The sequence below is a fragment of the Micropterus dolomieu genome, linkage group LG16 (assembly GCF_021292245.1).
Source record: "Micropterus dolomieu isolate WLL.071019.BEF.003 ecotype Adirondacks linkage group LG16, ASM2129224v1, whole genome shotgun sequence".
Lineage (NCBI taxonomy): Eukaryota > Metazoa > Chordata > Actinopteri > Centrarchiformes > Centrarchidae > Micropterus > Micropterus dolomieu.
In genome coordinates, this window is record NC_060165.1 from 8,572,668 (window position 1) to 8,587,547 (window position 14,880).

The 14,880-nt window shown below is 39.9% G+C and overlaps 2 protein-coding genes across 2 annotated transcripts in view; one reads left to right on the forward strand and one right to left on the reverse strand.

The window, feature by feature from the left end:
* Positions 1-4,149, reverse strand: part of cerk (ceramide kinase) — a 39,600-nt gene extending 35,451 nt beyond the window's left edge. Inside the window, exon 1 of the mRNA XM_046072721.1 lies at positions 3,901-4,149. Coding sequence (XP_045928677.1) covers positions 3,901-4,069 — 169 coding nt within the window. The 5' untranslated portion in view covers positions 4,070-4,149. The remainder of the gene's footprint in view (positions 1-3,900) is intronic.
* Positions 4,150-9,657: 5,508 nt separating this feature from the next.
* tbc1d22a (TBC1 domain family, member 22a) overlaps positions 9,658-14,880 on the forward strand; it is a 92,886-nt gene continuing 87,663 nt past the window's right edge. The window contains exons 1-4 of the mRNA XM_046072652.1: positions 9,658-9,878; positions 10,334-10,390; positions 12,054-12,237; positions 12,510-12,759. Of these exons, the coding sequence (XP_045928608.1) occupies positions 9,817-9,878; positions 10,334-10,390; positions 12,054-12,237; positions 12,510-12,759 (553 nt within the window). The 5' untranslated portion in view covers positions 9,658-9,816. The remainder of the gene's footprint in view (positions 9,879-10,333; positions 10,391-12,053; positions 12,238-12,509; positions 12,760-14,880) is intronic.

Consider the following 14,880-nt stretch of genomic DNA (forward strand, 5'->3'; position numbering starts at 1 on the left):
CTTGTTACATGTGGTTTTTGCTCTCAGATTTTATTACAGAGGGTATTCTGTGATCCTGACACCCTATTTCAGCATGATTTGCAATGCTTCCAGTATCGCTATAAGTGAATCCTTGACTGTAACGTGTTGGATCTGTATTCAGCTGTGCCATATGGGAAAGCAAATATCTAAAAACCCCCCTGGCCAAGAGAGATATCCAGGCTTAGAAGGCCTGAGGAAGTACTACTCCCTAAGCATAGTGATTTGGAGGAAAGGGGAGATGCTCTCTAAAGCATATGCCATGATTTATTCCAGATTTTCCTCCAAGATGGGATCGTGCATTGTATCAGAGGAGTGACTCAGGCGTTATGTGGACATAGGATTTGCTCTAGGCTCAGGGGCATGCCATCTCAGCAATTGGATATTGTTTGTGTGTCTGTGTGAGAGCAAATCTGTGTGTAAACAAATAACAACCTTTTCTAGGATACCCCTGTCCTGTTCTCTACTCAGCACATCTGACTGATGGATGCTCTGATTTGACCAAATCCACTTGAATGTCAAGCAGTAATATCCACTAATAGTTGTCTAAACCGAAGCATCAAGACCAACGTGATGTTTACCGCTTATAACAATTTCTCTTGGCATTTATGGCACTTGGGTGTCAGCTTGATGGTAGGGAAAATATATTGGGCAAAAATGGAAAACATGAGCTGAAGAAGACCTGTCAAATTTGAATCATGCTGCGTGATTTTCCGCTATCAGCCGGGATTAACTTTTTCTGTCTTCTCTTTGATACAGTGGATTCACTTATTTTTCTAAACTTCTAAATATTACTTGATAGAAAATGTTAAATTTGCACCAACTAGTCTAACATGTCGGCTTCCATCTATTATATTTCATCTGATATCCCGGCTTGCTTTGTCACATTTTTTATTTTTCATTTTCAATCAATTCAAGTGGAAAGTGACATTGTAAGTGACAAAGACAATTAGCCCATCCTACTCCTGACTCACTTACTTTTGCATTATTTCTACTGTTGTGGGCACTGGACCTGTGACCATGTGGGTAAGGGGCTAGAGTTTGGAAACCTTGCCAATTGCCTTTCAAACACATTTCACCAATTAGTCTCCGACAGCTTTAAATCTAAGGTAAACACACAGAGAAGGAAGTGCACAGAGAGGGAAGTGTGGAATACTTGTGAAAGTAAACATGTAAAAACAAGTGCAGTGGGTAGGTGAAAAGACATTAGGACAAACTCCAGTCAACCCCACCGGTGTCTTTTCTATAGTCACTGATTAACTAGACTAATAATGATAACCATACTGCACTCAAAGACTGCAGATTTTTATATATATATATATATAAAAATTAGCCACTTCAGTTTAAGTACTTAAAGTCATTCTTTCTCAGAAAGAGTGACTATATTTTAAACAGTGGTGTTTGATGTTGAACTTACTGGATACTTATTACTTGCAAAGGTTCCTTGTTTGAGTCCTAACTCCATGGTAAACTGACCTGCTCTTGTCACTGTGATCACTTTCGCAGGTGGGGGTTTTGATGTAGCCGCATTGAACATTGACTCAATAAATGAAAGTCTTTATGGCAGGTTATTATAGGGCGCTTGATACCACTTTGAAGAAGGTCAATGGCCAGGTTTAAACTGAAGTGTGCAGTGCCAGCTGTAATCACTCCACTCTATATGGCACAGTAATTGCAGACCAGAGAACTCATCTAGATAAACATTAGCCTCCGGAGGTTACAAGGACTAAGTGGAAGTTGTCTGATGCAAAGAACCAAAACATGACAACCACTGTTGTAGTAAAAAGAATAGAAGTTACAGCACTGGGTTGCCCAAGTCATGCAGAAGTTCTCTCCTCAAGTTAGGGTGGAAAGTCCACACTAGAGGCTTAGTAACTACTAGTTTGTAAGTAACTAAATACGCTACTAATATTGGTTGCACTACAGTTACTTGGGGCATAACCTGACTATTTTAGATGTAAAGTCATAACTAAGGAAAGTGGCCAATCAACAATCAATCAAAGATATAGTTCCATCGTCATGGTTAGCGTGCACATTAGCTATCATGCTGGCTAAATAGATATTGAAATATCATTAAAGCTGGGGTAGACAATGGTGAAGAAACTAGAGAGAGGCAGCTAGATTTTGAAAAAATCCAAATGAATAAATCCTACCCCGTCTTCAGGCCGCTCCCCCAAGACACATTTTCCATGCACAATGAATACAGGGGCCAGGTGAGCAGGTAAACAGGTAGGTAGGCTGTGCTTATCGCAGTCTCGCGACAGCCACAGATATCGGGCTTCTGTCATTTTTGTGTCAGAGAATTTAATTTATTGATTGCTGTTGGAATGTAAAGAGAATTTCAACAAATATAACAAAAATATGCTTCTGAAATAAATTCCCTACCTAAGCTTAATAAATGAGCATGATGCAAAATGGAATGAATGCAGTTAATGAAAAAAGTATGTTGCGTGGAAGAAAACAAGCTGTTTACATGTGAGTATAATTATGTTACACCTACCCTAGGAGCATGTGAAAATATTTAGTTGTTACTTAGAATTATGTTATGACTTAGAGGTGCAACTGCTTTTATTTTAGTAATGCATAAATCACAGTTTAGCCTAGTTATAACGTAAATTATAATAAGTTTGACCTTGGGATTTCAGCTCACTGTAACCCTGGACTGCGTGCCACCAACTCTTCGCAAACACATAACTAGCCAAATAGATGTATTACTACTATTACAGCCGTTTCTAAATGTATTTGTGAAGTTGTTTATTTATGTAACTGGCCCCGAGGTTGTACTTCACAGTCTGGACCCAAACTTGTGACCTCAGATATGGGAAGCAGACGCGCTAACAAGGAGGCTAGAACCAACAGACGCTAGCGTCTGTCGCTAGCACGTCTCTTAAGACGTCGAGGAGTGAGGTTTACTCACTGCACAGCCTAGCTGGCTACCGTTACATTTATATATATCATACATAGAGAAATCTGTTTTGAAGTTGGTTGCATTCATGCGGTTTAGAAGGAGCGGGATACATCAGACTAAATGCTAAACTAAGTAAGTCATTTTGTCTGACTTTATTAGCATGTTTTGTAATTTTAGTTACACTGTATTATTTTTAAAAACATCAACTTTAAAAAGTCTTGTTATAAAACAGCATTTTGATTTAGTGTCAGGACAGATGTGTAAGGATTAATTCATTTCATACTGTTGTAGCTACACTTTGAGAAAATTCTGCCTCATTTTGCCTTTTCAAACTCTCCTGGATAAACTCAAAACAAAGTGACCAAGCTGAAACTGTTTAGGTTAGTTCCTAACAGGCCGACCTTTTGGAGATTTTCACCATGTTCACTGGGGCAGAACCCCCCCCCCCATGAATGAAAGAATGAATGAACTCCTCCCCCTGGGACATATTAAATTGCAGTCAACCCCTATTAGTGTTTGCTTGTAAGAAATGGAGCCTGCTAATTATCTTTGACTGAAACCCCACCTGTGTGACCTGCTCTTGTCGGTGTACAGACCCCAGCTACAGTAGCTACATGACCTGACTGTTGCTCCCTCAACATGTGCATGATCCTGATAAGGAGTGCAGCGTGGGAAGACAGCTGCTTCAGACTTTTTTTTCTTTGTATAGGTGACAATGGTTACATACTGAAGGGAAATACAGGCTTAGTTACAACTGAACGACATTGGTTAGAATATATTTATTTGATATTTTGACATGATTATTTCTGTTAAATGTTCTATTTATTTGTTTGTTTCAATATCTATTTAAAATTATTAGTTGGACTGCTTGGCATAGGCTATATGTTACTAAAGACGTTAAACAAACGCAGTTTTACGTAGAATTATGACAAAGCTATCAGACTCACTCACTTCTGAGTGTTAGTTAGACTTACCTGTCTCAGAAATGAGGCTGATGCCCGAGCTTCGTTTTCCGCTCTTTTCAATTTCCTTCCACGCCAAAACACTGCGATTCAGAACAACTTCTACCTGTCTGTGCTTCCGAAAAAGCTTCGAGGATAGTAATCTGGGTTGTGTTTCCATAATATCGCTCACACGTGTCATTTCATCCAGCGATTCCCAACTTTGTTACGGCGCGCATAACAAAGCGCGTTCAGCGTCTCAGTGGGTGTGAGGAGTCATTGTACCCGGCCGGCCCGAGCTCTCAGGAGAAGAGGAGGGTTAAAACAAAGATCGTTCATAAGGAAGACGTTTCACTCGATAGTAAAAACGAAATTGGCCTACTACAATAATGCCATTTTCATTTTACCATAAGTATTTGTAATACTTATCATTAGAGAAAATTCACAGATGTGGTATGGTTGATCTATGGATCACCACTATGTGATGCCAGCTTAATCTTTCATTTGGAGTCCTTAACATAACTAAAAATGTAAAATTAGCTGTGTTTTTGATTTGTGTGTAATTTTATTTAAAAATAAAATATAACAATTCAATCTCAAATGTTGTTTAATAGGACATATCTGCAGAAATGGCAACTTTTACTTTACCACTTGTCCACCAACATCTATACCCTGACAGCAGCGTACGCAACTTTTTTAGTACCGGAAAATAGTGACAGAGTGAGAGCTCTTACCCTTTCCTCCTGTCTACTTTCCAATTCCAATTCGGTGGAACTACTGTCTCAGCAGGTTGGGTAAACACATCAACTCACTAATTCATGACTCAGGGCAGTTAGGTGCTTCCATCCTGTTCCAGACTGGAAAGTTAACCCTTTCATAACCTTCAGAAAGTGATGAGGCAACAGTGGGTTTGCTCTTCACAACATCCTTACCTCTGCTTTTAACGGAGAGGGAACTGGGCAGATTTTAAGATGATGCAAATAATGTCTCTCAGTCAATCAAGTTTATTTGTCACATGTAATCATATAAGGTATAATTACCGTAAAATGTAAACCCACCAGTTTCTTCAATTTGTGCATTAAAATGACATCAAAAATATAAATATATGTTAATGTGTTTCAACGTATTTATGTATCTATTATTTTATATTTTTTCTAACAATAAAGATAGTTTATCCTGACTCTCTCCACCTAACTTAATAAGAAGTTAAACTTAATAAGAAGGGCATTAGAGATGCTATTGTCAATGTAAATCTTCTGCTTTGAATTATTAATGGTGCATTTTCATATTCAGGCCTCCAAAGGTCAATAACACTTTGTGCATTTTGCCCAACTGCAGACTAGAGAATTTCATCAAATTGACTTTTTTATTAAAAAGTATTATCCAGTGAAGGTTAATGGTGAGTGAGAGTAAAGATGCTAGAGGCAATATTTTCCTACAATTTGGTAGGCAAAAAGTGGCCTGTGGGCCAAATCTGTCCCGCTGGCTTATGTAAATCCCAATAAATATGACCTTGTAACCAAGGGTGAAGAATTTGTCCCTACTAATATCCAGCGACTACTGAATTGTCCCTATATTTCTGGTCAAAACAATTAAATATAACAGCTGTTCCGTCAACATCTAGTCAATATATTTGAATTATTTCAATAAAATGGACAACCAGTCAGTGATTTTTATTGTCCGCATCCAGTAAAAGAAAAGTCCTACACAAAATATGAATTTAACATAATAGCAGTTCTATTCATTTGAAATTACTATCGCAATTATAATATCAAGAATGGTGCTAGGCCTATATGAAAATCCTGCAGTCATAATATAAAGTAGCCCTACAGAAGCAGGTTCAGGTAGATGCAGGTCTTTCTTTCTCTCCTGTGGAGGAGCACAACAGCAGACGGAGGGAAAAAGAAAATGTGGTGGCAGCATGACGAAGCATGTTAAATGGATGTTAAACATGTGTCTGAATAATAATAAATGAATACTACAGTATATTAACAAGTCTAAACAATAGTAAGCCCTACTAAATTATAAATGCATCAGCTTATACTGTTGATATAATTTTTAATCAACAGAATGTAACAATTGTACATTATTTTAGAGTTTAATAGGGGCAACAAAACCTCACCTACTCTGACAGTCACAGTACTCTACATCCTCTAGGGGTTCTTATTCCTATCCAGAAGGTAAAGAACTGACCGTGTATGTTTTCATCCAGTCTCAGTTTATAAGAATTTCTTTCTGAACACAAATGTGGTGTTTTAAACGGGAAATCTGTGATTCCATGAAAAGACAAAATTTAAATTAGATTTATTAAATGACTATGGATGATATTGTATACAAGCTACATTTTCCTCATTAAGTAACCATATCAATACTTATTAATAATCAATAATATTTTTTAAGCCCAATTCAATCTACATTACTTCTGAATGTACCAAGGTAAGTTGAGTGGGGAATTAATTAATTTTATATATATATAGGGTTTCACTTAAGAAACTCATGAAGTGGTAGAACCTAAAATGGATGTGTTAACACACTATTTTATGTTGTTTTAAGATGTCAAAAACTGACATGTTAATATGCTATTTTATGTTGTTTAAAGAGGTTGTTAAGAGGGTGTTTTATGTCATAATGACGTGTTAAAATTTACCTTGCTAGCATCTAGTTAATGTATTTGGTACACAAATAGTTAACAGCTCTTGTACTCTACTATGAGTCCAATGCGTTTTTTAATTCTTGAAAGATTATGTCCTACCCCCCTCATATACCTCACCAGGGCTGGACTGGTAATCTGGCATACCGGGCAAATGCCCGGTGGGCCGACGCACCTTTGTGGCTGGTGTAACGTAAATTATTTATTTATATAACTGTTTTTAAAAAACAGGCCAAAGATCGGCCCATAAAGCATGGACAGTGGCCCATTGGGTATCTTTCTGGGCTGGCCCAATCACATCTCTTACTAGCCCCCACCCCCTCTGCTCTCTGTTTCTTGCATTACGGGCCAAAGAAACCCCATTCTTCAGAAGGCTGCCACCAAATGCGCAAAAACAATCGATATGTTTGCTGCCGTGGCAGCGGTAGCTTCAACATCAGCTGTGTAGAGAAGCCACAGGCACTTGAAGGAGTAAAAGAGCTGTGGTGGCCACTGCCAGGCAGAGGAGGAGGCGTGTGTTAGCGAAACAGAGGGACAAAGTGACAGGGCTGAGGGACAGAGAGAGCAGGAGGAGAGTGGAGGTGAAGCGGTAAGCATGGAGTAGCTTTTGTAGACTTACAAATATCTGGGGCTGCAGCTGCATGACAAGCTGGACTGGACAGAAAATATGGACACTCTCCACAGGAAAGGGCAGAGCCGTCTGTACTTCCTGAGAAGGCTGGGGTCCTTCAACATCTGCTAAAAACTGCTGCAGATGTTTTACCAGTCTGTGGTGGCCAGCGCCCTGTTTTATGCTGTAGTTTGCTGGGGAGGAAGCAGCAAGAAGAGAGATGCCGGTCGACTGGACAGACTGGTGAGGAGAGCTGGCTCAGTGGTGAGCTCAGAGCTGGACTCTCTAGTGACAGTGGCAGAAAGAAGGACCCTGGACAAACTGCTGTCCATACTGGACAACGCCCCCCAACACCCTCTGCACAACACCTTCATCGGGCAGAGGAGTGTGTTCAGTGGCAGACTGCTGTCCCAGCCCAGCTCCACCAACAGACTTAAAAACTCTTTCGTCCCCTGGCCATCAGACTGTACAACAGCTCCTAGTCATGGCAGGGAGGACAATAGACAAAATCTGTACTCTTTACTTCCATCTGCACTCCATTTGCACTGTTTACTGTTTTTGCACTGTGTGTTATCAGTTATTTTAATTTTAATTCTATTTTAATATACGTTTAATGTATGTTTAATGTATGTATGTTTTATATGCTACTGGATACTTGAATTTCCCTCGGGATAAATAAAGTATATATCTATCTATCTATCAATCTATCTCAACCTGTAGGGAGGGGGCAGGGAAGGAGGGTCATTTACAGTGGGGATGCTGGGGACATGTAGCCACCACTTTTTGAAAGCATTTGTTAAAAATGTTCTTAAAAATGGCTTGCACCAAGAAATGTTGATTAACAAATGAAAATGCTATGAGAAAGTTTATTTGCACAATAAGAAAACCTGCAATGTAAATATAAAAGAAACATCTGCATTGTCCAAAAAAGTAACTTAAGCAAAAAATAATAATAAGCTACGGATTACTGCATTTTATTTTATTATATTTTTATATTGTGAATTGTCACTTGCCACCTGAATTTTGTACTTCCCTTTTATAAAAACAAAGACTTTTAAATTGGTGCAGAAAATGTCTCCAGAATGCAGGAAATGAAGTGTTTAATGCTAAAAATCTTCAGGGGGAGGACCCCCAGACCCCCATATCAAATATTTCATCTATAAATATTTTTTCGAAATAGTAGGTCTATTATAATATATTATTGTCTAGTAGTCATGCACACCAGTCTTGTGTTTCATCATACCCCTAATCTGACCCCCTAAATGGATTGATGGACCGACCGATTTTGGTGGTCAGCCCAAAATGCCAGGGCTGATTTTTTTGTCCCGGTCCAGCCCTCTACCTCACAGTGGTTTGGTCTGCTGCTTACCTTTTTCAGACCCACAGCAACTTTATTTCTAAGAATCCCTCGCTTGGAGTTATTTATTTTGTCCCCACCAACAGTTACATAAAATATCCTCCTTGATTGTAACATCTAATGCTACCCTGACATTATGAGAGGCACGCTATTTGAACAGTACATGCAGTACGTGCTGTAATGAGGTCTAATAAACTTACAAAATAATAAACACTGGTAAATAATATATTGTCGTCTATCTGTTGAGAACAGATTTGTGTCAAAAACAGTTAACTTTCAGTCAACCATAAATAAAGCAGGCTACTGTTTGTCCTGTGTGGAAAGCCTACCAGTTGCATCTCTATACTATAAGTGCAACACAGAACATGTGTTCACAAATGAGAATTGACATAAACTGCTGTAACTCTGTCAGTCTTCACTTAGTAACTGGATTAATGACGTCTGCCCTCAGATACAATGCAACTAAAACTGATAAATGTTGTGTTATTCCTACATGAATAATAAACAAACAACACATCTTAAAAATAGGAATGTGTTTCCACCGTGTCTGTAAAGCACTGGACCCGCAGTGTGTGAACAATGCTGAGGAAAACAGGCCCAACGTAATTGCTGACCCCTGCTGTATCGTGTCAAGAGACAAACACTTATTTAGGATCAGAGTGTCTTTACAACCGAACTACAGTACATTTCTTTATGGTAAAATTGTAGATATTCATGTTTATGATGATCTAGTCAACTTCGTGACCTCCCCCTCCGCCCAGGGAGTGTGCATTGATAAATTGTCTAGCTGATGCTTTTTGGTTAGTGACATAGTAATGAAAACCTGCAGTCCATAATAATCAAAGCATCAATCAATATATATTAAAATATGTGTCTGGATAATAATAAATGAATACTACAGTATATTAACAAGTCTAAACAATAGTAAGCCCTACTAAATTATAAATGCATCAGCTTATACTGTTGATATAATCTACTATGGAATGGTAATGGTAAGCATTTTCCCTCCTTGCCTGTGGTACTGATGCTGAGGGTCTCTTGATTGACACACAGCTTGCAGTTTCTGTCAACATGGGAAAGACCTTGGGCCATGACGTCACAGCTTCTCTTGCCACCTAATAGCGGATGTCACTTGTGATTGGCTCACATCGAGGAACTGTCCGTGCAGCCAATCACAGCAGCGTTTGCTTGCCGATTAGGCACTATCAACATGGCAGCTTTCTGAGTTTTGGAGGAGGGTACCTGGTGTAAATAAACACAAATTTCACGTTTTACAGATAACGACAGCGTTCGCGTGTTTGCGTTTAGGAGTGGTCGGACCGTAGAGGGAAAATGTCGACTGACGGGAATAAAAAACAGTTCTGGAAAAGAAACGCAGCGAAGGTTCCTGGCAAGTAAGTGACGTGTTCCCTCCTGTTGGCTAGCTTAGCGTAGCTAGCCTCACTCAACTGACGCTGCACTGTTCAACGCAACTTCCACTTTTACCGACGCTGCTGCGGTATAGCACAAAGTTTGCGAGTTTCACCACTTGTATCGCACCAATTTCTTTGGTAAATTAGTCTCGCAGATACAGTTTACACCTTTCTGCTGTTAGCTGGCTAAGAGCTAAGTTACGTTGCTAACAGCGGCTAACAGTTGGGCAACAAATCCGAGTACACCAACTAAGTATATACAGTAACCATTTTACATTACGGAGTAGCTATGGTCTTACAACAATTTAAAGTCGTTTTAATCACACTTAGTCGCAGTATTGTAGCATTAACAGATATTGTTTTGAGTAACGAGAAGCTAACATGACTAGCTTGACGGCCAGTTACGAGCTCATTCATTTACTCTCTCTCTTCCTCAGCATTCAGCATGTGTATGGCGCACAACATCCTCCTTTCGACCCGCTCCTTCATGCAAAGTAAGTTAAGTGTACTTAGGTGTAACACTTTTGTTAACCGTCTGCTTCAGATGCTATACTACGTGAAACCCTAGCTAAAGTTGCTCCTATATATGTTGCTGTTTTGACTTATTTTATGCATTAAACGGTGGATTGAAATATCTATCCTAATCATGGAAGATCCCAGTGTTCATAATCAGATGATGTTTTGACCCAGCCACGAACAGAAGATAGAAAACAGCTGTGGCATGGATCGATTCTGTACATTTAAACATATTATAGTCACAGCCACATCCCAGTCAGGAATGTGGAAGCGTTTGTTTAGCCATTTGACAGCTGACACTCGTGACATCAAGGACTGGCATGTGGCCAAAACCGCAACATGCTTAAATTAAATGGCATATATCAGGTTTTGCAGTAACCTTTTCTTTACATTGCATGGACCGTCCTGTTCTCCAGTGTCAGTGGAGATGAACCTAACAAAAAATGGCTGGCCGGACAGCTTGATATGAATAAGGCACAATTTCAGTTTACTTTAACTTGTAATCATGTCCAGTACAAATAAGGTTATGTTGATTTGAGGATCTAAGAATTCAAATGGAAGTCATTTCAGGACTGCAGGATACCTACAAAGTTCTAGAGTGAAAATGTGTGAGTGAATGAATTTTTATTAATAATTAAATTCTTGAATAAACAAGAAAAAGTCTGGACTTTATAGTAAGTTGTGTAGAGCTAAAAAAATTGAAGAAAAACTGTAGAGTCTTAAAATGTTAAGTGTGGAAAACAAATTTTATATGAACCACTTTTTGGACTATACCTATCTCATTTTACACACACACGCACACACAGATAGAAAAACAGCCTATTATTCTTCCAACGGATGTTTAATCATGTAGATTTCTACAGAGGGTTGAATTTAATTTGCTTGTTTTTTGTTAGGGTATATATTCAGACTCTCTCTTTTCTTCTAATTTATGATGGAAGCTAATATGGACAAGTCTTTCTCTTTATTATGGTAATCCTTGTCTTTGTAAGAAATCAGAGCACCTTACCCCCCCCCCCCCCCCCCCCCCCCCCCACACACACACACACACACACACACACACACACACACACTCCCCTTTTTCTCCATTGCATGATAGAACGGGAATGGCTGACTTTAATTGAATTCTCTTTTTCTTTTGCGTCTCTTGTTCCCATTGAATGAAATAGTGTCCTTGCAGCACAAAGACAGCAGCTCAATGAAATGTTGTTTGAACTGATTCAGTCTTGTTTCATGTTAGAGACCTGTGTGTGTGTGTAGAGGTGGTGACTCATACCCCTATGTGTTTAATTGTGGTAATTCTGTGTTCTCGCTGGTAATTCTTTTAAAATCTGGTGTCAAATGTTAATTCGTTAATTGTTAAGCTTTTCTCTTTTTTTCAGAAGGCTAGCATTCTTTTATTACATTGCCACCCTTTCAGGTTTAAAATGATTCACATCTCATCTCTGTCCTTTTCCCTCCCTTATCCTCATTGTGGTTATTTACTTTATCTCCCTCTCCTTTTCTCTCCTTTCCTGCCACTTCTGTTTTTTTCCCGTCTTTCCTACACTCCCCTCTTCCTCGCCTTTTCTCTTAACTTCTTTAATCGCATCCTCTTTCCCTTATCTTCTCTGTTTTCATGGCCCCGTCTTTGTCCTCCAGCCTGATTAAAGCAGGCAACAAGCCGCCCCCGGCCACGCCAGGCAAGCCCAAGAAGGCTACCACCTTCCAGGAGTTTGAGAGCATCACAAGCGATGCCTGGGATGTTGGGGATGATGACGACGAGTTGCTGGCCATGGCTGCACAGAACCTTAATATCGAGGTGGTCATGGAGACGGCCAATAAGGTGAGAAAACATATATACAAACTATTAAGTCTAATGAATGTTTTTCTGCCACAGATTCTTGGTTGAGGGACAAGTGCCCTACATAATGACATCATCATGGAGTCTTGTCAGTCCATAAATAAGCAATTTCGTGTATGTTAGCACCTTTTTAAACAACTTCCCGTTCCACTACATCTTCAACTTCGTAGGGAGAAGCATGTTTTCCTGACAATATTATGACATAAACAGTTGCGACACAGCTGACACACATGGTTTCTCTGTCAACTGAACAGGTGATTGAGAATCACAGCAAGCAGCAGGAGAGACAGAGGCAGGATGAGACAACAGAGCTGGAACAGAGAGAAGAGGACACGCAGGAGGAGGTGGCAGAGGACGAGGAGGATGAGGAGGAAGATGAGGAGGACAGGCTGGGGGAAGGAGAGGTGACCGGCCCAGAGGTGTCGTTTGCCTCCCAGAGCAGCCCTTACACTGATGGCCGCCTAGTGAAGTCCCACAGCGAAGCTCCAATTGGGTCACCTAAAGGTCAGTGAAAGCTCATTGTCCAAAAAGTTTTCTGGCTCACCTGCGTACTAAAAGTAAAATTTGAAAAGACATACTGAAACCCCTCTCTTATGTTTTTGTTACATTTATTTTAGTGTAATTATTAATAGGATGTTTGGCCAATGCATAGACATATCCTGTAAAAGTAACTGTTAAATCTGGGGGAACAACACGCCACCATAATCACCATATTAACTCAATGCTGTGCCAGAAATAGGATTTAAGTAAACAACTTACTCACATTTACAAACTGACAACTTACTTTTTTTTGTCTGCATCATTATCTGTGTTTGTGTTTTTATTTACTTTGGTCTCACAGCTGCTTAGTGTCACCACATTCAAAACAGTGTCACTTTTCAACAGAGCCACCCAGCATCAAAACAGCAGAGAAATGGGGAGAAAACATTTGGCAGATGTTATCACACTGTAGAGCAGCGTTACTGATACACTGCCAGTGTTGTGCTTTGATTGGAATTGCTGGTAGTAGACAGAGAGTACAGGGCTCAGCATTGACACAGTTTCAGAACATGTAGAGACAAAGCCCTGTTATCCCTTTCTCTCGCAGTCAAAATAAAACAAAGCAAGGGGGGGATACGCTGTAGTGAAGGTGAGATTTTTATAATAATCCCTGAGGCATCTGTTTCCGGCCCTCCCTCTCCCATCACCTGCTTCTACTGATATATATAAACATCAGATGACAGTAGAGAGAGACACCTTCTCTCCTACTCCTCCTCTTCAGTTTGGGTGTGTTGCCCCTGAGCACCTTGTTTCAACCCTGAAGTACGCAACATCTGCTCTGTGTCATGGCTCCTGCTGTTGCTGTGTCACAGTTCCAAATTCTACTGTTGCATTATAGATTGTAACATCAGCAGCAATAGTAGCAGACGCGGTACATCGTGAACGTCTGGCAGACTACTGTCCTGTCTGGCAGGTCATCTGCCTGCTCGGTTGTCTGCCATTCTGTCTGTTGCTGCGTCTAGATACAGATAACATAAGAAGTCCGTTGCCTTCGGGCATTTCCTCTCATCTTCTCAGAGAAGACAAAGCACAGGCTCGCATGCACTGCCACTTCATATTCAGCGATAGTCAAGACGACACCTTTTGCACCTCTAGTGAGCACACTGCAAAAACACCAGAGCTTCTATAACAACCTTAATACACTGTACTTGGCAGGTGACTGTTTGCTGTGTCCCGTTTCGTTGTAGATTTGATTTTTCCTCTGCTTCTTGGTCTACTCTGTCTTCTCTCTTCTTGTGTGTGCAAGGTGATAGCAAGAAATAGTGTGAACACATTTACCCCTGTCTAATTAGATAATGGCACACAGCATGGCTTTCATTAGTGAGGCCAAGACTCTCTCCATACACTTCCACTTTATATACTCAGACTTGGCACTGTCCATCCTGCTACCCTCCAGCTTAGAAAGACACACACACACATACACACACATACAGAAGCTGTTGGTCACCAGGCTCTCTGAAGCCTCTGTTTAGATTTTGTAACAAATCTCTACACTGATACTGTAATTGTATGGGGGTTGAGGGGAAGTGTGCTCTATTTATGCATTTTGATGTTTTTTTTTTTCTCCTTCATATATTATATGATGCAGTATACTGGGACTGGCAAGTGAGCATTACTAACTTCCTCTAACTTGGCTTTTTTTTAATTTTTTTTTTAAAGCCCTTTAAAAGTTAAAAGTTATTAAATGGACCATAAAAAAGGGGCTTATTGTTAACACAAAAGGTTCCTCTGTGATGAAGCTTCCGCCGGCTTTAATAATCTATTTTAATTTTTGTAAGTGCAAATAAAGCAGTTGAGAACAGATTTGTAGCTTTTTATTTGTTCTTGTAAAAACTGAAAAGGATATTAAAATTGGCAGCATTCCGGTTTCCTTAATTGCTTTGGAGCGTTTGTGTGACTCCACACGCAGTAGATGTGTGGCAGTTCGCTGTGAGAAAAGTTGGCAGTGCCATTTGTAGGGATCTTTATGAACTTCTGCTTCGTGTTCAGTGTGACAGAAGGAACGTCCCTCTCCACACTGTAGTCCTGACCTCACCAGCTTTTTCATAGCTTCTGTGTGGCGCCACTGTTTCGTTCTGTCTTTTT